This window comes from Calypte anna, chromosome 1 (assembly GCF_003957555.1).
Source record: "Calypte anna isolate BGI_N300 chromosome 1, bCalAnn1_v1.p, whole genome shotgun sequence".
In the NCBI taxonomy this organism is placed as follows: domain Eukaryota; kingdom Metazoa; phylum Chordata; class Aves; order Apodiformes; family Trochilidae; genus Calypte; species Calypte anna.
Window position 1 is genome coordinate 111405664 of NC_044244.1, and position 26583 is coordinate 111432246.

Consider the following 26583-nt stretch of genomic DNA (forward strand, 5'->3'; position numbering starts at 1 on the left):
GTGTTACTTTTCGCCATTATTATGTGGTACATCCTAAATGCAAATGGGACTGGGTCTTGAGGGTGCAAGCACAAGCATTCAGGCTAAAACTACAAGCTGATCCTAAGCACTGTAGCTTTCTTAGTGAAGCAAAGGAGGCCATTTGTTTCCTCTGCATTAACTTCAACCATTTTGTTAAATGGACACTGGAACAAAAATGTCAGATAACAGCACCAGTGGGAATATTTGTATACAGTTACTGTGAGCTGTATGATTTTAAGTGGTGTTTCTGCTTGTAATTTCACAGGAGATTGGTCTTGCACTGGCTTTCAAAAAAAAAAAAAAAAAAAAAAAAAAATGCAGTTGTTTTTTTTTTTTAGAAGGAGATGAGTATCAAGAATGCCACAATATGTACTGCTGCTCAACTGTGACAGTGAAACAGCCTTTTAAAAAGACCACTGTTGTCCTTTCTCTCAGCTTGACCCCTTGCGTGTTATGAGTAGGAGCAGTTCCATACACTTCAATAAAAAATTGAGATGAGGAGGACTGCAAGACAGGGCCTGACACTGGGAGGCATGATGTCTCCCTGAGGGCCCATGTTGCTAAAATGCTCAGAATATACAGAACTTCAGCAAGTCAGAGTTAGAGATAAGATGGATAGTCCAGTGTTAACTTTTCTGATCATGCCATCTCTTAAAAAATTAAATTCTTTTTTTTTTTTTCTTTCTTTTTGTGTGGGTTTTTGTTTTGTTTTTTTTTTTTTTTTTTATGGCTACAGTGCCTGACTACTCTTGGCTGTGAGAGAGACTGCATAGGTCCGTGTTCTGTAAATTTCCAAGACCATTAGGGAAGGGAGCACCCAGCAGTTTGCATGATTTGATCTGGAGTCCACAATTACACTTACCACTTTTATTATTTATTGCTGCTATGAGGACTGTTTATCTCTTCTTAAAGAAAGATAAGATCTCTTTTTAAAGAAGTTGGGACATCTGTGAATAATATTCTCTGCATTGTAGTCAGTAGTGAAGCCAATACGGATTTAAGTCCAACAATTTTTCTGCAGGCTGTTTTTTTTTTTTTAGCCACAGCTGAAAGCATGTCAACTCTGCTAGTTTGCAGTTCTATTTCATGCTAGATTTTGGAGAAGCAGCACCAATCGTTACTTTTTTTTTGTACCAGAAACAGCAGCCCTACCTGCCAGTCAAAGGGTTTAGAATGGCCTTTCTAATTCCCCCATGCAAAACAGCTTTGATGGCATGATCAGTTTTCAATGATCTGCTTTCTTTTGCTGAGAAAATGTCTCCTTCTCTGCCATTATTAATGATTGCTGACAAAGTTAGTGATTTTAATACAAGCTGAGTGAAAATTTGGTCTGAAGCAAGAAAAACGAAGATGCAAGAAAAATCCTGCATCAAATGTTCTTATTTCGATTGCTGTTATATATCAGTGCTTTACAATCTGTCTCACCAAACAGCCAGCTGACCAGCAAAAATCAGTATCTTAAATACAAGTGGTTTTCTGATTTGGCAGAGCACAACTTGTACTCTGTGCTGGTCCAATTCTGTCACCTTAAAGACTTGCTGAGGAAAGGCTATTAATGCAACTTCTACATTACTCTGACCTCCTTTTTTCTGCCAATGTCAAAGATGACTTAGAGAATCTGTATACAATTTATAAAAAAATTTATTGAAGATCCTTTGTCTGTGTCTTCTATCAAGCTGAGTGTGTCATACTTTCAGCAGCCCCTTATCTTTTCTATTGTGCTTATGCAGAAAATCTGGACTTCAGGAGACCTTGGTAGTTAGTACGGCCTGCCCCCCCATTCCAAGACAATCCTAAATATAGGTCCCAATTCCTATTTTTTTTTTCTGCTCTTGAGGATTAAAATTAATATTAGCTTTGCTTGCAGCTTAACATTTAGAGCTTGGCTGGACTGGGCCCTGTTTGCTTTTTGCTTAGCATAAGTATCTGAGGCATTGCAACCTTAGGCCTCACTGAACTATTGTTGAACTCTAGTTAAACTATGACCTGGAAAAGTACTAAGGAAAGATTAATATATTGAGAAAGCACTGAAGCAAGCCCTCCATGCCAGTTAGACAATACCACATGGCAGGAATTGGGCTGACTGAAACCAGAATTCAAGGAACTACAATTCCAGGAGCAGACAATGAAGAAAGGAACCATTATTAATGGAGACAGCAGATAACCAATGAATTTCAGGTGCAGACAGAACAAACAGTGAAGTCAGAAGTGCACTCAGAAGGAACAAGAGGCAAATCACCTTAAGCAGACGGATTGGAGAACAGATTGTGTGCGCTTCACATGGACAGATTGTTAGGCTTCAAGGAACACAAGTCAAATAGAAACAGGGTCCCTCTTTGGAGGTACCCAGCACAAGCTGTAATAAACTGACTGTGGCAGAATCAAGGCTTCAAACTTCACAGATGGGGCTTAAGATCAGATCCAGCAGCACCTGGTCTCTCTGAGAAGGTTTAGAAAGCAAGAGGGTCCAGTCTGAACTTCATGACTCATGCAGAAGCATCATCCTATACACTAAGATCCACATACAAGCATGTTCTTAAATATCTATGTTCTTACATGTTCCTTCTTACTTCAGGAAAAGTCCATGAATTAACATGTCTTTCATAGTAAACCAACTTGTCTGAAAACAAAAAAAAATTGGCCTGTATGGGAAGAATCCTAGAGGAAAAGAACAATGCCCAGACAATTACAGGAGACACAGAAAGGTAAGATTTGCAGGGGTGGAGAGCTTTGCTAGGGCATACAGTCCTGAAAAGCCTCTCTGTGCTGGGGAGAAACTCATGGGGAATTACACAACTACTGAATGAATGATGTGCTGAAGAAGGAAGAACTAATAAAGAAAAAATTGACTCTTTGTATGCATAGAGGAAAGAAAATTAGTCAGGGTTCAGATTAAACTGTAGCAAGACAAACCTCTTTCAGGGAACGGTGCTTTAAGGTCCAACCAGGTGTTCCAGCAGAGACTCACGAGTAGTGCTCTGAGCCTATAGCCCTCAGAGTCGACTAGCCTGGATCGGTGCTGTTGCTCCAAGAACAACTGACCTCTCTGCTGGCTTGCTCAGGACTGAGCTGAGCCTGTGTCTCAGGACTCACCTTTTATTGGCCCCCTGGTCCTGCTCATGCGCAGTGGGGGCCCACCCTAATTAGGCACAGGTGGGCTTGACACAAGCTCATGCTCACTCCCTGGCAATTAGTGGCACCTGGTTGCCTCATTTCACTTCATTAAACCAGTTTTGAACTATGTTCACCTGGCCATTTTACCATGTGCCACTCCATAATGGGTGGCTACCAAGAAGATAGACACTCGCTTTTTACAATGAGTCACATGGAAAAGATAAGGGGTAATGGGTACAAATTACTTCTGGGGAGATTTCAATTGGACTCCAGAGGAAAATTTTTCACCATGAGAACAATTAGATATTGGAATAATCTCCCATGGGAAGTGGTGGATTCCCCTACACTGGACATCTTTAAGACTCAGCTTGACAGGGTCCTGGGCCACCTTATTTAAACTATATTTTACCTAGAAAGGTTGGACTAGATGATGCTTGAGATCCCTTCCAACCTGGCATTCTTTTAATATTTTAAAAATATTTCTTCTTTATTTATGAAAAACAAAGATAAAACCTCATCAGTCTTACAAAGCAAATTCTTCCTGTGCTTTTCATAATCCCTTGCAGAGGATTATGATCTCTGCAAGGACATCAGTTTATTCCTTTCTGGTCCTTCATAGCTCTCTGTTATATGTATTTGTAGGCTGTTATTAGAGTTGAGCTTTCAGTTAGCTAAAAAAGCCATTTCCTCCTGGGTTTTATTTTCTGAGCCTTGTATCCTTCTTACAACCTCTTGAATTTAAAAAAAAAAAAAAGCTGGTCCAAAAACTTGCCAGCACTCCACCAGAGACCCTACCAGTGCTGAATATAAAGCAAGCATTACTTCATAGGTCTTGCAAACTATATGTCTGTTTATGCAGTCCAAAAGGTGACTGCCTTTATTACAATACTGTGGTATTTTTGACCCAAGTTAAGCTTGTTTTCCACAGTAATCTCACGATTTCTTCATGCATAGTGAGCTGGAATTCCAAAGGGTAGCAACAAGGATCTAGGAAGACTGTAGCCTGTGAAACAAGTGGCCCGTAAAGATGTTTGTTCTGTTAACACATGAGCAAAGTGGAGGCAGGTGAGGATATGTATCCTCCTGGACTGCTGGCTGGACAACTGTCATGTGTATTGTTGGCTTGGGTCTGTCATAGGGTATATTGATTTTTGGTGCATTGACACATTGAGAAGGCAAGTGGAGCAGATATGAAAAGGATTTAGGGGCATTATAGAAGGAGAGCATAAGAGGAAAAAGGAGCTTTTGTGAAAGAAACATTATCAGTTGCTGATAAACTGATCTTTCTGAGTATCTTCTTTCTTGATCAAAATATGATAATCTTCTACTGAAAATTCATGATTTTCAGAGAACATTCTGCTCTCAACAAGGAGAATTGGTTTGAGAGAGCAGGTTACCTTAAAAAATAAACTATAAAACTCCATGCACAGCCCAGTGACAAGGTCAGGGTATTCAGGAAATATCATCCCATTAGTACTACAGCAGCAGCTGTAGTAGGAAGCTTAAGGAAGCTTCTCTATTGCCTCCATTTGATCTAACCTGGCCTGCCTTTTTTCTTTTCACCTAATGAAGCCCTTTGTCACACACTGAATGGTTATTTGCTCTTTGAATAGTCTTAGTAACCCCCAGATTTAGAGGTGTACCTGAAAGCTAATTTTTTTTCAAACAGAATATGCTTGAAAAGGATAACACAGCAGAATGCATGATGACTATGGAACTGGAATCTATCTTCATTTTTTCCTTCATGTACACCCCTTTTTATGCGGAAGGGGCCTGATTTCTTAAAAAATAAGTAGGGCAAAGTCTGTAAAAAACCTCTGCTTGGAAACTGCTCACATTGAGATGAACTGCTTTTTAGAAGGGAAGAAGAACTCTTTTCTGGTCTTTGCTTTGCTTGTGGAAACTTCTTCAGTGTACAGACACATAGATTCCTCCATATTTTGAAAAACAGAGCTCGATAATGTTGAGTTACCCTCTTGCTCACTTTTGATTGTGTATGCAGGTTCTACTCCTCAATACAAGAAAAAACACTTAATTTTTTACAGCTTAGATTACAAAAGGAAGCTTCAGATGTTCCTCTGGGGTAAGCATAAAGATTGTTGTATTTGCCTTTGTTGGACCTTTCAGAATATTAGAATCCTACATAGAATAGGTTTCTCCACTTGTGTTCCCCTGTAACAAATACTTTCACTGCCAGCAACTGCAGAGGAAGGCAGAGCTCCATATTTGAACCCTCCCTGACCTCCTACAAAGCTTCTCTTTGTCACTACCTATGCTGCAGTTTCCTCACTCAGGTTTACAAGCAGCCTGGTACCACTTACACTCTGCAAAGTGAGACTTCCTTGAGCTTACTCCTTGCTTAAGGCCCATGTGATCTACTAAGTGCAGTGGCTGTACAAAACCTAAGGGTGGGCACTAATAAATGTATGAGGTATGTCTTCTCTCATAGGGTAGGAACTTGCCCCAGTGCTTGAACAGTCTTTAGAAAGAACAGCTATAAAAGCTAGAACACTTCTTGGCATCTTCTTTGGACAGCATATCATTATCAGGAAGGGAAAGATACAGCTGATGTAGGCACTACGGAGACAAACCATATATGCCACAGCACAGCTGTCTTATTAGATGTTCAGTCTTACCTAACAGTGCTGTGGAACCCACAAGATAGATCTGGAGTCACCCTCAAAAGGGACATAAGCCAGTATGTGCATTTGTCATACACTAAAAAGGTCGAAGTGGAGCACTAAACCCTACTGCATCAGGAACAAGGACAATTGTGTTCCAGCAATTATCTTACAAGCTAGGGGAAGGCAAAGAAACTTTATTCTTTAGTGTAATAAAAGCTGCAGAAAAACAGCACTGCAGCATTTGCTGCACCATATTTGTGGAGGCCTTAAGAACAACAAAATGGAGGCAAAAAGGTCTTGTCCAAATAACTTGCAGTAGCCACTCCTTTGAAAGCACAGGACACACGCAGCAATTGCTACTAAATGAGAAACAGTGTTTGGACTTCAGCCTGAATTGAACAAGTTGCGATGAGGTTTCCCATTAACTGCAGAGTGTATATCTCACACAGGTATGTATTACACACCAGGCTGTGTCCTTTGGATGTGCATCACAGGAACAGCAGGCAGATGTGATATATGCTTTACTGCATGGATATATTTTTCTCCATAGTGTATGCCTTATGTACTTGCTTATTATGGTGGGCATCAAATATAAACAGGTCTGGAAACTTCTCTACAGTTGCCCAGCCTTTTTTCTGTGAGACCCTACTTTGAGTTGTTTCTAAATTTGCCAGTGCTTGAGTGTCTTCAGAAAAAGTTTCTGTCTTGGGCTCATTTTAGAGTAAGAGAGAGAGGACAGAGAAAGAATATTAGCTAGAACAACAGAGCCACCTCTGAAAATCAGTCTTGCAGGAGATACAGAATATCCCCCCTGTATTTTTAACAACCTGTCTTTTAAAAGATGGTATCTTGAGTTGATATCTTATCTGGGGGATGATGGTGCTTTCATGTAAAAAATGTGCATTTCGCTCAGCTTATGAAAACCAGAGCCCCAATGTTACCCAGTTCTGTAAGGCTTTGTGAAGGTTAAAAAAAAATCAACAAACAAACAAACAAACAAACAAAACCAAACAAAAACATAAAACACCAAAAAACCATACCAAACCACACACACACAAATAATTATCTATGCTGTGTTAAGATTTGCTAGTGCTTTAAATTATTCAGTTGTGTCTTCTTAAAAATAGATCTGACGTGCAGCTGCCAGTCTGGACTCCTTGAGTGTCCTGTCTTGCCTCAGCACTGCAAGTGGAGCCTTCCCTTTTCCTCCCCTCTGAGTTCAGAAGATGTTGACCTCAATTAGATTGTCTGATTTGGAACACATGCAACACACGTGGGAAGAGTGCAAGTGGGAACGGGTCAAGAAGTTCAAAGCAGAAGAGAAAGGTGAACCAACATTACAGTAGGTTAAGAGTGATCATGGGAAACAGGCTAGACAGTCAAGGGCATGGACTCAAGAAAGGGAAGGAAACAGAATACCTCATGTCAGAGGTAAAATAAGAGAGAAGACTGGCACAGCGAGTTAGAGAAGAGAGGAATATGAATATGAAAGAGGTAACAGACAAGGCAAGGAGCTTTGGCTCTAAGAATACTAGGATGATGAGAAGAGGAAAATTTAGGATTTGGGACTGTGAGGGATGTGGAGAGTCATGGAGTGGAGGAAAGCTGGCAAGGAGGTTGGAGGTAGAGACTGAAGATGAGTGATCACATCCCAAGATACACATCTGTCTCTAATTCTTCTGGCTTACTCTACCATCCAGATCTGTGTCCCCTTGAGATAACCTCCTTGTGTGAAATGCTGTTTTGGAGCTTTTTAGGAAGGACTACTGCAGCTGGAGTGCACAGGCTGCACATCATTCATTTCTCTGGCTCTGTACCCTACGGAGATGCACCAAATTGTATAATCCAACTACATACTGAAATGTATAGGTGATGAAAAAACTGTTAGTATTAAGGCTAGCCTAGGACAAGACCTATGATTTGACTGGAGTGATGACAGGAAAGAGGACAGTACGTCCCCTCATTTTCCAACAGATTACTTATGATGAGGGAAATATTCTTTCATGATGCTGAGAAATATAGTATTCTAAGAGTCAATTGAAAGTATCTATGAAGGAGAACAAGAGGCATTTGGCATCACTTCTTGCTGTGATCTTTGACTGAACCTGTGACGGTTAATAATGACAAACAGCCAGAGGAAGATGAAATTCCCAAACACATTATGAAGTCCTATCTCAACAGGGTCTTGATACTTCGTAGCACTTACTACACATACATCTTCTACTCTCTGGCAGCTCTCTGAAAGAAAGGGTTTTTTTGTGTGTGTGTGTGTCAGTAACACACAATCGAGCTTATTCAGAATCCGATTGTTAGTGGGGTGCTCTGGCAGGGTGCCCACAGCTTGGGCCACCGCACAGCGTTGCTTGGGGGGCTCCTTGTGGCATCCACGGCTCCACGGGGCTTTCTGGATGCTTGCGGAAGAGAAGCTGTAGCACTGCTGGGATAGGTGTTTTGCTCTCGGCTTTCCAGTACTCCGAGGGGCTGGTGTGGGGAGACCACGGACGGCAAATGGTGTTTAGCACCCAGGATGGGTGGTGCGGAGGTTTGGGTGGCAGATGGGGTGCCTGCTAGCCAACCTATGGATGCTGAAGCCTGGGTGAGGCACCAAGCACCGTGCCGTCGTGTAGGCAAGGGCAGGAGAGAGGTGACAACGCTGGCCGGTGTCTCATGCCGGGCTGGTCAGTGCAGAGGTACCCTGCGAGGTGTTTGGGAAGGAACGCGCAGGTACAAGGTGGCTGTGGTAGCGGCGACACCGCGGGCCCTGTGCCAGAGAGGGGTGAGCGCCATGTCGGGGGCCGTGTCCCTGCGGGGTTCCCGCCACAGCTCCCCCCGCCGGGCCCTGACGGGAGCGGCGCGGGAGGCAGGGGGACGTCGGGGGGGGTGGGGGACAATGGCGGCGCACGCCGCCTGACGACGAGGAGGAGCCACGGAGGGACCTGCAGTGAGAGGAAGGGGAAGGGGGTGTGTGGGGTGTGGGCTGTGAGGGGGGCGGAAAGCAGGGGAAGGGCATCAGGTGCCGCCGGTGGGTGCCGCGGCGCCTACCCCGCAGCGCTACCTGGGCAGTGAGGGCGCGGACGGCCCCTTTGAGCGTCCCCCTCGAACCCCCCGACGGCCTCGGTTCGGCGGGGGTGGGGTTTGGGGGTAGAGAGCAGTGAGGAGGGAAAGGGAGGGGGGGGGGAAGAGAGGAGGGGTGGGGCGTGTGTGTGTGTGACAGGAGGGGAGGGCGAGCGTGTGACGGCCCCTCCGCGCTCCGCCTCCCGGCTCTTGGTGCCGGCGCCGCCACCGCCACCCGGGCCCAAGCGCGGCCATGGAGCCGGAGAGCGAGTGCCGGGTGCTCTCCATCCAGAGCCACGTCGTCCGCGGATACGTGGGCAACAAAGCGGCCACCTTCCCCCTGCAGGTAAGCGGGAGCGGACCGGCTTTTCGCCGCACGCCTCGGCGCTCCTCTTTCAGCGGGGCGGCGAGGGGGGGAGCCGGGCAGGTGGCGTGTAAGCGGCAGCGCTGCCCGGCGGGCTGGGGCAAGCAGGAGAGGGGTGGCCGCCTCCTTTTCCTGCACAGCGGGGTTAAGGTCCGGAGAGCAGCCGATCCAGGCGCCCTCGCCGCCCCTCTCAAGGGTCAGAACTCAGGTCTGGAGCGGGGGGAGCCAGGGGTTGTGACCGTCCCGCGTCTCCGCGCAGCCCGGCGAGCCGGGGGCCGGTGCGGCTGCGCCTCCCGCCGGCTCTGCGCCGCACGGCCCGACCCGGCCCGCGGCTCCCGCTAACGTAATGTCCTCTCCCTGCGGGTTTCAGGCTTGTGGTAGGGCGAGCAGGCTGAAAAGGGCGAGGGAAGAGCTTCTGGTGGGTTTGCTCGGGTTCACGCTGCGGTGTTGTGAGGCTGCCTCCGGGGCGTGCGTGCTCCGGCATCGTTCGGGCTCCTGCTGGAGGGCAGCACTGCTGCACTTGACAGGCGTACACAGCTTGGGTTTGGCTGTCCTAAGGTGGAGAAAACGAGGTGGGCTTGGTGGGCCCATGGCCTTGTGCTGAGCCCCTCTGGTCCTTGTAGGCTGTGGAGCTATGTAGAGCCCCAGCGCTTCTGAGGATTCTGAGGATTTGAGGAAGCTGTAGTAGAGTGTAAGGACCACTTAATGACTCTATGAGGCTGGGCCAGAGAAACTAGCTTACATGACCCGAGGCTTGAGGGTATAATTGGATCTTCGCCTTCGTGGTTGTCATGTGCTGACTTCAGATTTGCTTACGGAGGTCTAGCTGACAGTGGGAAAACATTGGTGTGCTTTGGGGTGAGCCTTTGTACGTCAATATGTTCTCTCCTGTGGAGTGTCAGTATAAAAAGGGGCTAATTTGGGGCCTTGCCATTAAGGGGTCTTTGTTCCTTGACACAGGTCTGGCTGTAAGGAGGCTGCTGCCTAAGAATCTCTTGCCAGACCACAGTGTGTTGTGACATTAGTTATCTTGGTACATGCTTAAAAAACAATGCTGTAATCTCACTTGACTACACACAGGAGATGGTATACTCTGATAAATTAAGTACCTGAGATCAGGCCAGCAACAAGCTAGCATCATACCCTTTTATCACTACCCAACTAGAGTGTGACCCAGTCTCTTGAAAATTAGTATGTGGTGAAGGTGATGAATGATACATGTGATGATGATGATGATGAAAGGTACATATGAAATACATGTATTGTGGAAAAACCTGTGTACGTGGAGACCCATGCCTGAAAGGCTGTTGTGATCTGCAGGCCAACTGTCCCTCCTTTCTTAACAGAATGACCTCTAAATTGTGACCTCCCCTGGTATTTTTGTGGTAGCAGAAGGGCAAATTCTTCTTATAAAGTACTTATTCCAGAAATCTCCTGTCTCTCAAACTGCTGTCTTCATTCTGATTTTGTGTCAGAGGTTTTCTTTACTCCTCTGTAACTTGGCCCTTCTGTGCATATAAGCCTCTGTATGGACGTCTCATATGACTTGACAAATTGGTTTCTGTGAAGTGTCTTTGGTTCCTTGACAAGGATGCTATAAAATACTACTGTGTTTAAAAAGTTCTATTGATGTTGTAAATGTATTCTGTTCAGGGGGCTCGCATGCTCACACTGTGTAATGTTCCTTGGTGTATAGTGTAAAAAGAAGTTATTGGGATGGGGGAAGAAGATAGTTGAGGAACAACTGAACTATATGTGCTGCACTTGAAAATCCAGTGTAGATAACCCTTAATGAAGTTGTGTCAGGCATGCTTATATTATTTCCCATTCTCTTTTTTACTTTGGTGTTCAAAACAAATAATGGTTGAATGAGACTTCCTTCTGAGCTCATCAGTATTGAGTCTGCAAGGCAAAATGTGTGTAAATATTTCTGTGTGTGTACATGCTAGGCCTGATGGACTGAAATCCTGATAGAACAGTTCAGGAATCTGCTTTTGGACAGCAGCAGCCAAGTAGGAAACCAGACTTGCTTTCATCAGCTGTTGCAGATGCCGTTGCACTTCTGGGAGAACATCAGTCAAGTTTAAATGATTGGTGGAAGTCTATGACATTATTTTTGGTGGAAGTGTGTGACATTATTAGTGTTATTAACAATAGGCAGGTTAGCAGTGTGCACAGTAGAGAACTTCTCAGTCTCTTTTTAACCACTGATAATGCTTTGTCAGGCTTCCATTACACTAGAAACTGAAGTATTTTTAAAGTGTTTCAAAGGTAGGTGTGTGGAAGTACTTCTTCTGTGATGTATGTGGTAAATGCAGATTTCCAAAAAAATGGAAATAATATAGCTGGCTGAGAAATGCCAGAACCCTTTACACCGTTTCAGGTTAAAACACATTTGCTCAAGTAGTTTATGATGCTAGATGAATTAATAGATCTTAGAGGATACATATGCCTGAATTTTCTGGATAGTAAAATGACAGGAAGTGAACTGTCCTCAGCTATGCTTTGAATTTGGCCTTCTCAAGCGTTTAAATGGTTTTTACTTGCATGGTTTTACTGCCTCTTTAAAAGTTCTGAAGGTGGTTCTGGATTATATTAAAAATAGTTATTAGATACTTCACAGTTATGTAACTTGAGCAACTTTTTGGTATCAGAAAATTGTTTAGGGCTGTCCAGCGCTAAAGAGAGGAAGAGCAGTCAAGTGAACATTAACTTAGGGGGTTGCCATTGTCAGTCAGATAAACTGTTTTAAAACACCCCAGAAAGTTTCTCCTACTTGACTAATATTTGTCATAATTTTTAGGATATAAAATAATAGTGTATGTTTTCACCATGTGTCATGGTATAATGTGACATTCATTGTTATAATATGTGTTTTCTTCCTTAAGAGAGATCTTTTTATTTATTGGTTTTAAATATAATTTTAGCTTACCTTTACTGCCTCCTCCACCTTCTAGGTAGGTAGAATGTGGCAATAAGCATGAGGTGCAGCAGTGGCAAATAGAGAGTAGCAGTTCTTCTCAAGTGGCAGAATGCATACACAGAGGCAAGCCTAATGCTGTTCTGCAGAATTACTTGATTGGAACATCAGGAAAAATTTTGGTAAGCAGATAATTTAAGATTCATACACTACGCCCATCATAATATCAGCTCCTATGGATGCGTATTTGGTCTGTATGTTCAGTCCTTTGGGACTCTTATGAGTTTCCAAGAAGAGGTTTGAAGTAGACAGAAGGGACAGGAGAAAGTCTGAGATGATTTTACCCGGACTCTGAACATTAACATTTGGTTGCCGCTGGGCTAGGTTGTACTCCTGACTGCAAGCCAGAGACTGTTGGTCTTTGCTTATGCATAGGTAATAGTGAAACCCAGAGTGTTCTGTACTTTGTCTTGCCTTGCTTGATAATGCAAATGGAACATGATTATGGTGGTTTTTGAGTTTGTTTTTGGTTGGTTTTTTTGTGTGTGTGTGTGTATCTGCCCTAATATTCACAGAATTTGATAAAATTTGGTCTATCATCGAATCACAGAATCATAGAATCAGCTGGGTTGGAAGGGACCTCAGAGATCATCAAGTCCAACCTTTGATCCACCACCGCTGCAGTTACCAGACCATGGCACTGAGTGCCACATCCAGTCTCTTTTTTAATATCTCCAGGGACGGAGAATCCACTACCTCCCTGGGCAGCCCATTCCAATGCCTGATCACCCTCTCGGTAAAGAAATTCTTTCTATGTTTCAAGTAGTTAATTACTGACTTCCATTTATATCTGCTTACCTTGAAGACAGCTAGAAGCTTGGACAAATAATATTAATTGGACCTGGAAAATGAAATACATCTGTTCTTAGTTGTAGGATACCACTATAATAAACAAATTCTACAATGCGGTATGAGATGGTCTTGTGAAATAAATCTGTTCAATTATTATTTTTTTTTTTTAATAGTTGTCTGTTCAGGTGGTAAAAAGGGCAGATGGTTCTCATTCTTAGACCAGTTCTCAGCAATTATCTTTTATAAAAGGAAAAGTAAGTCTATATTTTTAGCTCCTTCTTAATTGGAAAAAATATGGGAAAACATCTTTGGTCTGCACAGACAATAATTTCTTTAATACTTATGAGTAGTCTTGAGTTGCAATGTTTGGCCAAGGGTGCGTTCATATGCTGAGACCAAAACAGGTATATAAAATATATGTACCAGGTGCCAAACTTAGTGCATAAAGTGTCCTATCTTTAATGATTTTCTGCTGCCCTAGTTTAAGGCTTTTTTTTTTTTTTTTTTTTTTTTTGTCTCTCATTTGAGCAATCTAGTCAAATACATTAAGTACTGTGCAGGAAGAGAGATAAAGAGCATTTCTTATTTAAGATGACTGCTTGTTAAGTTTTTCAAAACCTACTTTTATTGTGTTAATTATATGAGTAAGAAGAAGGATCAATCAAAGTCTTTACAGAGTAACAGTAATAAATGCTCTTACTGGCTAGCTGTTATTTTTATTGGACATCAAAGTCTAAAAAGGCCTAATCCTTAAACAAAAAGTAAATACAAAGATAAAAGAATGTATTTGCTTTTCACAATATCTGAGGATTGTCCTAAAACATATCTGAAACAATAATGGTGGCTCTAGGTTCAACTTCAAGCAAAGCTTGTGGAAGCCTGGTTTTCTTCCTTGCTTCTGGAATTTGTTCTTTTAAGAAAGGTAAACGGGACAGATGAATTAAAAAAACCAAAACCAAACCAATAAAAAACCTGTAACCCCTCTGGGAAGGCTTGTTCATAGCTATGTAAGCATCATTCTCTCATTCTGTGGATGTCAGTATAGGTAATTGCAAAAGTCTGACAAATACCTTGTGCAAGGTGAGGCCCTGAAAAAGACTTGTAATCCAAAAGGTCTTAACAGGGTGTTTCCCTTTCTGGCAGTCTGGATTTCTAGGAAGAAGCTTTACCAGAACTTTCTGGAAGTGCTTTTCCAGATTGAGCCACACATGAAGAAAAGATGGCTCTGGCTCTTCTTCTGGCTTGTATGAACTGTGAGAACTTTGAATTTCTGAGAAGACTGTAGGAGATGGACTTTTGATCTCTATGGTAAGCTGACAGAGGAGTAGGACAGCTATGAGGGAGGACAAAAGAGTGGAAAATGCCTTGAAACTGGAAAAAAAAAAAGTGATAGGGGTCTTCAGGAGCAGCAGCTTTTAACATTACTTGAAGACAGAGTAAACTGAGGGAAAGAACTGGGAAAAATGCTGGGATCTCAGTAGTAGTTTAGATTTGTGTAGAGCTGTTAACTAAGAGATTCCAAATTTCTTTACAAACTTTTAATAAAAAACTTTTCAAGTTCTAATGAGGAACAATAGTTTTGAAAAATTGGAGTAATTTCAACCTTCCTGGAAGAAGTACAGCTGGAATTAGTGATGACTAAATGGCAGGACTGAACATGGGCTCTAATAAACAGAGAACTGGGCTGTCATCATCTGTATGCTATAGTAGTGCCATAACTGTTTCTAAAAATCACTTTTGGCAATATATTAAATATGTTCGTGTCATGAAAATACAGAAATGCTAATTGTATATTGTATATTACAGTTCAAAACCTGAGAGAAACATTTTAAGATGCATTAAGCTCATAAAGGGAGCTTAAAGTCATTTCAGTACATTTTAATACATAAACTGACATGAAGTTTAAAAAAGTGATTTGAAATAATAAAATCTTTACTTGTGTGTGTGTACAAATGTATATATGTACTTTGTATGTACGAAACACACCTGAGAAAAGTAGTTTACGTACAAAGCTATTGATAGTTCTTTAAAATCTCCCTTTTAGTAAAGTGTTGCCCCTTACTTTCCATTTTTTCTATTTACTTCCAAAATGATGGCCACCTGTCCTTGGAGGAACATATTTTATTATTTTAGGTATGGAATTATCAATGGCTGACTGAACATATGGCAGGCAGGTATTTTTAGCTTCCTTAGGCTGAAAAGATGCAAGTGGAAGTTCCACTTCAGTTGGTTGTGTTGTGTGGAAAACAGGCTTGAGCTGGTGCAGCAAGGTTAACGTCATTTTGACATTAGTCCTGACACATAAAATGTCCGTTCTTCTAAAATGCTTGTGTGAGATAGTGTGCGCCTGTATAGGAATCCACAGAGCAAAAATGGATTATGAGGATAGAATTTGAAACTTGTCAAGCAGTTCAGTGTTGATAGGTAATACGTGCCCCAACAGAAGCCAGACCGGTCCATCATGCTGTGGCTTGGCAGCTGTGGTGTAGCTTGTCATAGCAAAAAAGTATTACTGAACTGGGTTTTGACTATGCTACACTACCTCAGTTTTTTCAAGTCCTTGTTCAGGACTTTTATTTGTTGATGCTAATTAACCTGTGACACCTCTGAGCTCCAGTTCCCTGAACATGTGGAACAATTACCCATAGAGTAGGAGAGAACTGTGATACAGAAAGCTCATACTTGGTTCATTAAAGAAACAAACAACCAAACCTCACTTCACCTTCTGTCAACCTATGTAAATTTTAAGCATATGGACTGGTTTGGGCTGAGCAGAAATCCTTCCATGGTGATTTAACTTTGCTGTCTTGGGAATCCAAAGTACCTCTTGCCAGAGGGATGTGTTGTGTTGAAGAGGTGCTAGAGCAAAAATTGGTGAAGAGTCCCCTGGGGCAAAGCAAAAGCTGGAGAGCTGCTTCCTGATACGTAGGTGGAGTGGTTTCCAAAAATGGAAGCAAATGGTATTCCTGACCCAGCAGAACCTTTCAAGGCTGAGCACGGTTGTTCCCCTTCTCCCCACTGTGGGGTCCAGTAATGTTTTACCTCTCAGAAGAGGATCTTTGTGAAAATCAGGTCCAAAGGAGGGCAACCAGGCTGGTGAAGGGACTCGAGCACAGACCCTATGAGGAGAGGCTGAGAGAGCTGGGGCTGTTCAGCCTGGAGAAGAGGAGGCTCAGGGGAGACCTCATCGCTGTCTACAACTCCCTGAAAGGAGGGTGTAACCGGGTGGACGTTGGTCTCTTTTGCCAGACAACTTTCAACAAGACAAGAGGGCATGGTCTTAAGTTGTGCCAGGGGAAATTTAGGTTAGATATTAGAAAGAATTTCTTTATGGAGAGAGTGATCAGGCATTGGAATGGGCTGCCCAGGGAAGTAGTGGATTCTCCATCCCTGGAGATATTTCAAAAGAGACTGGATGTGGCACTCAGTGCCATGGTCTAGCAACCGCAACGGTGGTTCAAGGGTTGGACTTGATGATCTCTGAGGTCCCTTCCAACCCAGCCAATTCTATGATTCTATGATTCTATGATCTCAAGCAAGGGATATGCTGCTATTGGTGACTGTAGTAACCTGAAGGGAGGAAATACACAGAAATCTTCAGTAATGGCATCCTGCAGTTTTTAGGTCATCATACTGGAATATTGAGTCCAGTTCTGGGCCCCTCAGTTCCAGAAGGACAGGGAACTGCTTGAAAGAGTCCAGTGCAGAGCGACCAAGCTGACTGAGGGAGTGGAACATCTCCCTTATGAGGAAAGGCTGAGGGAGCTGGGTCTGTTCATCTTGGAGAGAGGAGAATGAGGGGTGACCTCATTAATGTTTATAAATATGTAAGGGGTGAGTGCCAGGAGGATGGAGTCAACCTTTCCTCAGGGGTGACAAACAATAAGACAAGGGGCAATGGTTATAAACTGAAGCATAGGAGGTTCCCTATAAATATTAGGAAGAATCATTTCACTGTGAGGGTGACAGAGCACTGGAGAGGCTGCCCAGGGAGGTTGTGGAGTCTCCTTCCCTGGAGACATTCAAAACCCACCTGGATGTGTTCCGGTGTGACCTGCTGGAGGTGACCCTGCTCTTGTAGGGTGTGAGGGGTTGGACTAGGTGATTTTTTGAGGTCGAGGTCCCTTCCAACCCCTGACTTTCTGTGATTCTATATTTGAAACTGACAAAGAAGTGAAGTGCTGCTCAGTCCGATAATATCAGAATATGGAAAACTTTTTTCTCTCATTTACCTTGGCAGATTGCTAGCCAATGAAGCCAAGTGTCTTCACGTTGATATCCCCATTAAAAGTTCTCTATTGTTAAAACTAAAATATTTGTTTTCTTTTGGCATCTTACTGTGCAAGGTTATTCTGTCTTAGAGAAAAAGAAAATAAAAAGAAAATAAGTAATAATATAAACAAATGCTTGCTAAATTCTTAAAATTTTCTACTGTTTTTGCAGAATTATATGCCAGAGCTTATGATGATCTATTTAGTGAAGCTTGACCTAAATCTAATCAATTTATAAAAATGTATCTTTTTTTTCTGAATCTGCATACCTTAATATATTTTTACAGCATTTTTTTGTAGGTGATGAGTACTACTGAACAAGTTCAGCCTGGAAGTAAAACTTCTTTCAGCCAGCCAGCCCTTCACTGTGGTTTCTCTCACCTTTCTGGCCAAGTACAGCACCTGTCTCATTGGAGTGGGCATTGCATTACCTGTGGAAAACATCAGATATTCTGAGTAGCTAACAGAAATGGAAAAAAGATGTTTAAAACATGGTCAGAACTGAGGCTAGCAGTAATGGTACATTAAGCACTTGCTGTTTGCAGACCAGCACAAGGTACAACCTGCGTCAGAACCCCTTCCTTTTGTAGTCAGATATTGCAGTAGCTTTATCTTTGGGATGGTTATTTCTGTTTGCACTGTACTTAATGGAACTAACATTGTGCCTCTGCTAATTAATGCAATAACTAAGTAAATGTCTCACAACTTAGTTTTGAAATTAGAGAGCTTTTATGTTGCCACTTACTCTCTAGGGCGTAGTTTCACCACCTGCTGGTTTCAGTAGCAAAGAGACCTTGAGAAACTTTTGCACTTGCCTTACTGCCACCAGCTGGTTCTTCCAGCTGCACTATTTTGCTGTTCACTTCAGCTCTTCCAAGAAAAGTAATTTTGTGAGGCCATGTGGTAAACTGCTCTGAGGAGCCATCCAGGTTATAAATACCTTGACAAAGAAGGAAAAGAAGAAAATGCTTATTTATCTTGTGAGTCACTTTCCCAGTCCAGTTCCCTACACAGCCCTACAGATAGATTTTTTGGCATAACTAAGATGTGGTAGACAGGAGCAAGCCCCAGGCTCTTGCACCTCTTATCTGCTGAAGGAAACATTCTTCAACACAGATTCTTATCAAAGACATCTGCTTGCTCTGAAGGAACTGATGAGACATTTAGCTGTTCTCTAGAACCTTCATTATTTCCTTGTAGTGGCCTCAGTGTGATCTTTCTGTAACATGGCAACTCTTTCAGAAGGTTGTTTCCTGTTTTGTTTGTACAAGCATGTTACCTTGAAGTTTTAACACCTAAAGCTTTGATGGGGGAGTGGGATCCATTCATAGTCTACCTAAGAAGACCAAATAAAACATATGTGCTGAATAAAACAAATCTCCTTGCAGGATAACTCCACCTTAGATATATGTACATGATGTGCTTGCCATGCCTTGCTAATGGGCTGAAGTTTAGAGAGCTGGCTATCCAAACTTTTAACAGCAGGACCAGAAAAAAAAAATCAAATGAAAATCAAAAGAAAAGAATGTGTGGTGGGATTCCCTCTCCGTTTCATTCACCAAAATAAACAAGAGATCAGTCCCTGCCTATTGGATCTATTGCTGCTGTGTGTGTCTGCATCTCCTACTCAGTGTTTGTAAACTTCCTTGTGTAGCACTGCACGGTTCCAGTTGGCAGGAGGGTGACAAGTATGGTGTTTTTGTCAAATAACATTCAAGTGCAGAAGGAAGCAGCATGAAGATGATGAATCAGAATTTTGCAGTGAACCTGCAAATTTTGTGTCAACTGCAATGTCTACTTCTGAAATCAGTATCTGAAGTCACTATTACCTAATAGTAAACAGAGTCTTACGATGGAAGGGAAATACATTTCTTGGGTGGCAAGCAGTCAGACACCCACAGCACCACCTCACCCTCATTTTTTCCATGTTTGTCCTTTACTGGGAAGATTGAAGGGAAAAACAAGCTGTAATTTCGTTGTTGTTCATTTTCCTTAGCCCTTATAAATCAGTGTCTTAGGGATCCATCACTTGGTCCCACCCCAGCTGGCAGGAATGACCTTCTGCACATAGGAAGGTTAATAGAGCCTCTATAATCTATGGGGTCAGGTTGATCCCAGACTGAACTGGTGTGATGCATAGAGTAATGTTGGTAAACATGTGCATCTTGCAGGCACAAGAGGCTGTTTGGGCAGCCAAAAAACCCAAAAAACCCCCAAAAAACAACTTTGAGGAATTTTGATAAAGGCATGTATTTCATGTTGTCTAAGTATCTTGCCTTGAATAGTTATCAGTACATACTAATTAGTCTGTCAAGGTGTAAAATAGTGGTATTTGCTCTGAAGCATACCTGTGTCTCCAAAGCTTACTTGGAGCAGCATATTTAAGCCACTATAACCCTTATCTTGAATTTGGCCCGATAGCATTTCAGATATGTACTTAGATTGCAAACCTTCTCAGAAAAATGAAGAAACAGGCTGCTGGAGAAGAAATTCACTGCAGTCTGAGGCTGTTGAGTTCTTTCTGTTGTGAAGGTCACAATGTTACAGCGAGATCAGCTCATCTGCAAGTTCTCTCTAAGCACCAATTTTGCCAGGGCACTTTGATAAAAATTGCAGTCTGCTGTTAAAAGAGAGAAGGTATTTTCTTTTTGCTCCAGTCTTTAGGAAGTCCTCTGTGGTGTTCAGTTCTGCTCAGCTATTAAAGCCTGAAAACTGATAGGTGATCAAAGGTGGAAAAGGACTGTCACTTAGAACAGGCCTTAGGCAACCTAATGTGGTTGACTTGTCTTGGTTTTGCTGATATGGGGGTAGTTGTTGGCCTGAGAACTTGTGGCTGTGGAGCAACAACTGAGCATCAAAAAGATGTGGCTTCAGCATATATTGTTACTATAAAAACAGTTTAAGAAATGTGTGGAGTTTGAGTTGAGGGTACAAAAAGTTGAAGTGAAAGGTAGATTCAGGCAGGGAAAGGCATGATGGATTGTGGTTTTCCAGCATTGATTTTTAGTGTGAACATTTCTAACCAGGCTGTTTGTAAATGGATTTTTTTGGGGGGTATTTTCTGTGTGTGTATTGTTTGTGTAGTCTTCATATAGCGTACTTTGTAGGGTTTTTTAAGAGTTTAAAATTATCTTTTAATAAGTATCAGATACTATGCAAATACCTGTATGTATATATATATTTTATATCTGTCACAGAGTTTCCTGTGTTTTCTGTGTCTCTCTTGTTTACTGGTGGAATAGCTTCTTTTTTCATCAAGGTCATCTGTTGTATTTTTTTAATTGTCCTTTTTGTAATTGTCTGTTTCTAACCTCAGAATCTGAAGTGGCCTATTTGGAACCTGACTCTGGATTAGTGAATTGCCAACAGTGTCTCCAGCATCCCTGTTCTTTAGCTAGTTTGGTTTTTTTTTTTGTTCTTGTATTTTTATCCTTGCACAATATCTCCAAGATCTTAATGGTTTTTCTTGCAGTGCTTTGTCAAATGTTGCACTAAAATAGTGCTATATTATATGTACAGAATTCTCATTATCTACATGGTATGGTTTAGTAAAAGTTCAGAAAGTGAAAAAAGAGATTGGGTTAGTCAGCAGCAGGTTGAATTTGGTTTATCAACCCACACTACCAATTATGCCTGCTTCACTAATTGCCAGCACATGCCTTCTCTTCTCCTCCAAGTTCCTTTTCTCAAACTGAGTTTAAGTTCTAATTTTCTACACCCAGTAGTCTTTTGATTCTGTGTCAAATGGAAGGAGATGCAATTAAGTGAAAGATCTGGCACACAATGAGAGGTGCAGGCTGCAACTGAGAAGTTCTTTTTCTTTCTTCCCCTCTAGATTAATTTGATTGCAGAAATTCAGCTTTTTAAACTGTTTCTGTTCAGTGTCCAGAAGAATAAAGTGGAGCAATGATGTTCACTGGAACTACAGTGGTGACTGTGTAAAATAAAATTCCAAATTATAGTACATAACCATCACCAGGTATATGCAAAATACAGTGAATACATAGTATGTTTCATGGCCTGATACAGCAACTTTCATATTGGAAGGTATAGCTGGCACTACTTAGCAAAAAAACCCCAAAGCCTCAATTACCTTGTTTAATAGAGTAATTTTCACTGTGGCATTAATGTTAAATCTGTTAATGACTGTCAATTAAGCTTGGTTAGATAGGAAGATCAGGAAGGATGGAATGTTTTTTCTGTATGTGATACAGTTATTTTATAGAAAAATACAGGTATTACTGGCTAATTCAGCTTGTGGATTATACACATACAATGCTAAAAGTTATGAATTTGTGAATGTACCACAAAACTTCTTGAAAACTCCTCATAAATCGTGTTTTTTAAAGTCTCTTTAACTCCCTTTGTTTATGGATGTCTTTATGCTATAAAACTTTGTCCTGACTGATGCATCATCTGTCAGTGTTACATTGCTGTAAAGGTGATTTTCCTGTTGATAGGGACCCTACAGTAGCTGTGTCCTGTTAACAGCAATAAAGCCACCTATGGTCTAAATTTGGATAAGGAAGGAGATCCTCTGTAAGAAATGTGATTATATACGGGGGGTCTTCAAGCTTTTGTTTGGTTTCATGTTACTGTCACATACTTGGAAAAAAAAAAAAAAGCCCTCTGAGGGGCTTTTGGCTTTTTATTTGTAGTTTGGTGGATGGGTATGTTTAAATTACTAGTGTGTTTTTTAGGCAAACCAGGCTGTTTGTCAAGTTTTCCAAAAAGAAGGAGCACCTTAGGAAGTTATCAATGTATTTTGAAGTCTCTTCCTTTCTAATATATTGATTTTTCCCTCAAGCACTTGCTAGTTTGAAGTTGTAAATTCTGAAAGTTCTGTAGATTAGGTGCCTGCACAAGTGATGCACCTTCTCTTTGCAAGGCTGGGGATAGTGCTTTCTGTACTATGGGAGGAACTGGATAATGTTTGTCCCTTTCCTTCAGGTATTTTTGAGGAAGAACTAAGTCTCACGCATAATGTTGGAGTTGTATTTCATGCAAGCTGTTTCTTCAAATGCGTTCTGCTCCAGTGTGTCTATTTTGATTTAATGTTCAAAATATATTTCTGGAATATGTCATTCAGATCTGCCAGCTACGCCTTCCAAATACAAAGCTCCCACCTTTTTGATGTTTTGTGGGTTTTTTTGATTTTGGTTTGTTTTTTGAAATGTAACAGTTCTGCCTTCTTTTCTTGAGGACAGGTAAATGTTTGGTTCACCCATTTTCCTCTGAGACTTCAATTGCTGTAAATGTCACTATATGATGCAACACAGGCAACCTCAGTTTGGGTTAAGAAAAGCATTCTTTGATATGTGCTTAGACTGGAGGCTGAGAGATTTAGGGTGAACTCAGTTATCTTTTTCCTTTGAAGAGCATTTATCATCCTTACCCAAACTGGCTATGGGTTTAGATATGCAGTTCTGCAGGCAAATGATACTTATGGAGGCTGACAGCAGGGAGAGGTGGAAACCACTGGTGATCATCCAGAACAGGATAATATTAGCATAGATGATGTGTGTCCCTGGCATCTGGAGCCCTGGAGGGGCATTTTTGCAGAGTATCTGCTGTAATGTACATTTCCAAAACCAGAGGCAGGAACAGCGTCGCCAGCAGGTCCAAGGAAGTGATTCTGCCCCTGTACTCAGCCCTGGTGAGGCCACACCTCGAGTCCTGTGTCCAGTTCTGGGCCCTCAGTTCAGGAAGGATATCGAGGTCCTGGAGCAGGTCCAAAGGAGGGCAACCAGGCTGGTGAAGGGACTCGAGCACAGATCCTATGAGGAGAGGCTGAGGGAGCTGGGGCTGTTCAGCCTGGAGAAGAGGCAGCTCAGGGGAGACCTCATCACTCTCTACAACTCCCTGAAAGGAGGGTGTAGCCAGGGGCGGTTGTCTCTTCTCCCAGGCAACTCTCAGCAAGACAAGAGGGCATGGTCTTAAGTTGTGCCAGGGGAAGCTTAAGTTAGATATTAGAAAGAATTTCTTTATGGAGAGGGTGATCAAGCATTGGAATGGGCTGCCCTTGGAAGCAGTGGATTCTCCATCCCTGGAGATATTTCAAAAGAGACTGGATGTGGCACTCAGTGCCATGGTCTAGCAACCGCAACGGTGGTTCAAGGGTTGGACTCGATCTCAGAGGTCCCTTCCAACCCAGCCAATTCTATGATTCTATGATATATTAACGCAGGACTCTTTCAACAGGGAGCAGGGCAAGTAACTCAGGTACGGACTATTTACAGGGTGGCAAAGAGAAGCAATAAGTTAAGCATTATTGTGTGTTTCTTTGTAAGTTCAGTCCTCGTACTAATATACAATCTGAAGATGTTAGCTGTGACACAGGCAAAATCCATGTGAAGTGAGTTCCTTCAGTTTATTTACAGAGAAGCGCAAGGAACACCTAAGTACATACACACACAGCACGCGGAAAAATGACAATTACAAAACCCCAAATGGGGTCGTGTTGTACAGGTAGCAGACTGAGAGGCAGAGAAATTCAGGAAGCCAAGGGAAAATGGGGCAGCAGGGAGTACAAGGCGAACCTGTCAGTATCTCAGTAAAGGCATTTATCACACAGGTGGGCCTAGCCAAGCACTACTTTGGGCTTCGGCTGTATTTTTTTTTTTAGCAGAGCAGAGACAACTGCTCACTTCATTGAACTATGATTAACCATTACCAGCTTGTACGTATTTGTCCTCTGTTGACTGAATGCCACAAAATGACTGTATAGATCTCACTTCATAATTATTTGCCATTTCATGTGAAGTGCTTGCTGCGTTACAGCGTTTTGGTTGCTCATGAAATATGGAAAGGTGTTGAGGTGACAGCTGATCTGGCTCATGTATATATGTATATACTTCAAACACATGAAGAAATTTGTTTCTGTATGTAGAAAAAAACAACAGTAACTGCAGTGGATTGATTTTTAAATCCATGAATTAAAATAAGAAATTTAAATGTGTTTCATATTGACAAGCAAGAAACTTGTAAGTAATTTTGAGTCCTGTGTTGAATTTGCACTTTCTAGTGGATTTTCCAAAGGAAAGGTTGATTTTTACTGGGTTACAACATTGAAGAAATTGTTGATGTCCAGCTAAACGCATAATTTTTTGTACAAATATGAGAGACTTTACTATGTATGATTGATCTGATTCAATAGGTCTTCTCTGATCTCAGTTTTCTAGGTCTGAACGTACAAAACTTGCCTATTTCTAATTAGGTAACTAAATTTCATTTAAGATTTATTTAACCTCTGGCCTGGGTAGAACTTTTTATTTAAGTAAAAAATATCTCACGATCAGTGCTTTTAGTTATTTCTGCCTAAGAAAGCAAAAATATGGGAATATATTAAAAAGATTTAACAAGACTGTTAGTACTGTTTTTTCAGTCATTGGTTGAAGAAGGTAACATTTCTTTATCCACTGTAAGTGAACAAGTTCTTAATTTTGGTTTGTATAGTTCATTTTAAGACACAGTCTTTATCTGTGGAAGAGATGATACTGTCAAAAACTGCTCTTAGGACTTCAATAAACACTGTTTTCGATTAATGATCTGCTGATTAAATTCCTTGAGGCTTAAATTCAGTTTGCTTTTCTAGCAAAGGTATACTGAATTTGTGTTGACTTGACTTCATAATTATTTTTATTGTTTTAATACTTTAGACTAAGCCTAGATTTCAACATTTGTAACTCTCATTTTAAAGGTAGTACTAACTATATTTTCTATTTATACTTTGTTTTTTAAATGACATTTTATGCCTTTTAAGTTTTGATATGAATCTATGTAAAAGGAAGTTCCGTAGAGTAACTGTGCTCTATCTGGAGGGTTGAATCAGAACTAGAGAATTACATGATTTAGGTGTGTTAGATTGTAGTAATGTGCATTTATTCAAAGGAATAGACTAACACAAGGAAGTGATTGCTATGGGGACATTTAAAGCCTTCTAACCTGTTTTGTACCAAAAGTCAAAGTATTGAGGTCCCTTTTCAGAGTTTGAGCTGTCTTGATTTTTCCTTAACTACCCAAGAGCACTTTTTTGAACTCTCTTTTACCCAGCACCCAAATAAGCTAACCAGTTACCTAGCTGTCTCCAGGAGAGGCACCCTCCCTTGTGTTTTGCCCTCTGCTGGTTAAAGCAGATTAACCAAACCAGAAATCTGTAATCCTGCAAAAAAAGCTTGTTGGGAAATCAAATGATAACTACTGCTGTTGGAGTCAGTAAAGAAGGAGTGCTTGTACTGGTGGCCACAACTGGTACAGCTGGTATTTGTCTGTGTTGTGGAGCAGCCCTCCCCATGAGCAGTTGAGTGTGTGCTCTTCTTCCATCAAGCACTAACTGTAAACCTGATTAGTTAGTGAATCCTAGGAAGTGTGTTCATTAGAGTCAGGCATTAAATAGTTGGTGAGATGTTATCAGTATTGCACAGAAATAGACTAATTCACAGTTGTTGCCAAGTTGTTTGAAGGGAGGAAGAACTTAGGTCTGCTCATTGCAGGAAGGAGATTTGCATGTGGGATGACAGTCTGGCTTGAGGCAATGTTCTCGTTTATGTCTTGGAAGAGCCTGTGTAAACATCATGGTGAACATCACAATATTGCCATGTTCTCACCCCTTTTAATTCCTGGGTCTTAAAATGCAATCCACCAAAGTGAAACAAGAAACTGGGGTAACAGTAGAAGCTGAAGTTCATTTTTATTTGATCAGGCTCAAACAACTCACCATTCTGTCTATTATTAACATAAGATTACTTTGCTTTCTGATTAGGTATGAACAGAAACCTTTATTGGCTATTGAAATAGACTTACTCTGTGAAGACTTATGTGGACTCTGAGCTATGAAAACCATTGCAGCACGTACCTCCATCTTGTAATGGCCCAGGGTTTGAAATAAGGGGCTTATCACTCAGTGGCTTTCATGTGCAAGGAAAAAGCTAATATCTGCCAGAATACCTTCAGAGATTTTTAATATATGTGAATATATTTTGATGATTAAAAGGGAGAGGCGTGTGTTTCGGTGAAAAACGTGACTGGCAAAGGCTTTGTTTGTTCGCTCCCCCCTCCCCAGCAAACTGCCTGAAAATGGATCATAAACAGCAATGCATCATTGCTGTTATCTCCCAGCGTGACTCACTGAGCCATATATAGCAGCTCCTCTTTTGAGGAGAATTCTTACTCAGAGCAAGTAGGATGTGGAAACATATATTAATTGTCAGACTGTTACGTCACTGTTGCATTAGAATTTCTTTTGTGGCAGATAAAAATGTCTAAAAATGGCTTGAACAGCAGTGCAAGCCTGCATTAAGCTGCTACTGTCAGGTTAAAAATCCTCATTAGCTTTCTGATTCAGTGCTCTTATTTTCATAATAT

General features: G+C 41.6%; 1 protein-coding gene across 1 annotated transcript in view; it reads left to right on the top strand.

The window, feature by feature from the left end:
* The first annotated feature begins 8993 nt into the window (after positions 1-8993).
* PDXK (pyridoxal kinase) overlaps positions 8994-26583 on the top strand; it is a 47665-nt gene continuing 30075 nt past the window's right edge. Inside the window, exon 1 of the mRNA XM_030469652.1 lies at positions 8994-9159. Coding sequence (XP_030325512.1) covers positions 9067-9159 — 93 coding nt within the window. The 5' untranslated portion in view covers positions 8994-9066. The remainder of the gene's footprint in view (positions 9160-26583) is intronic.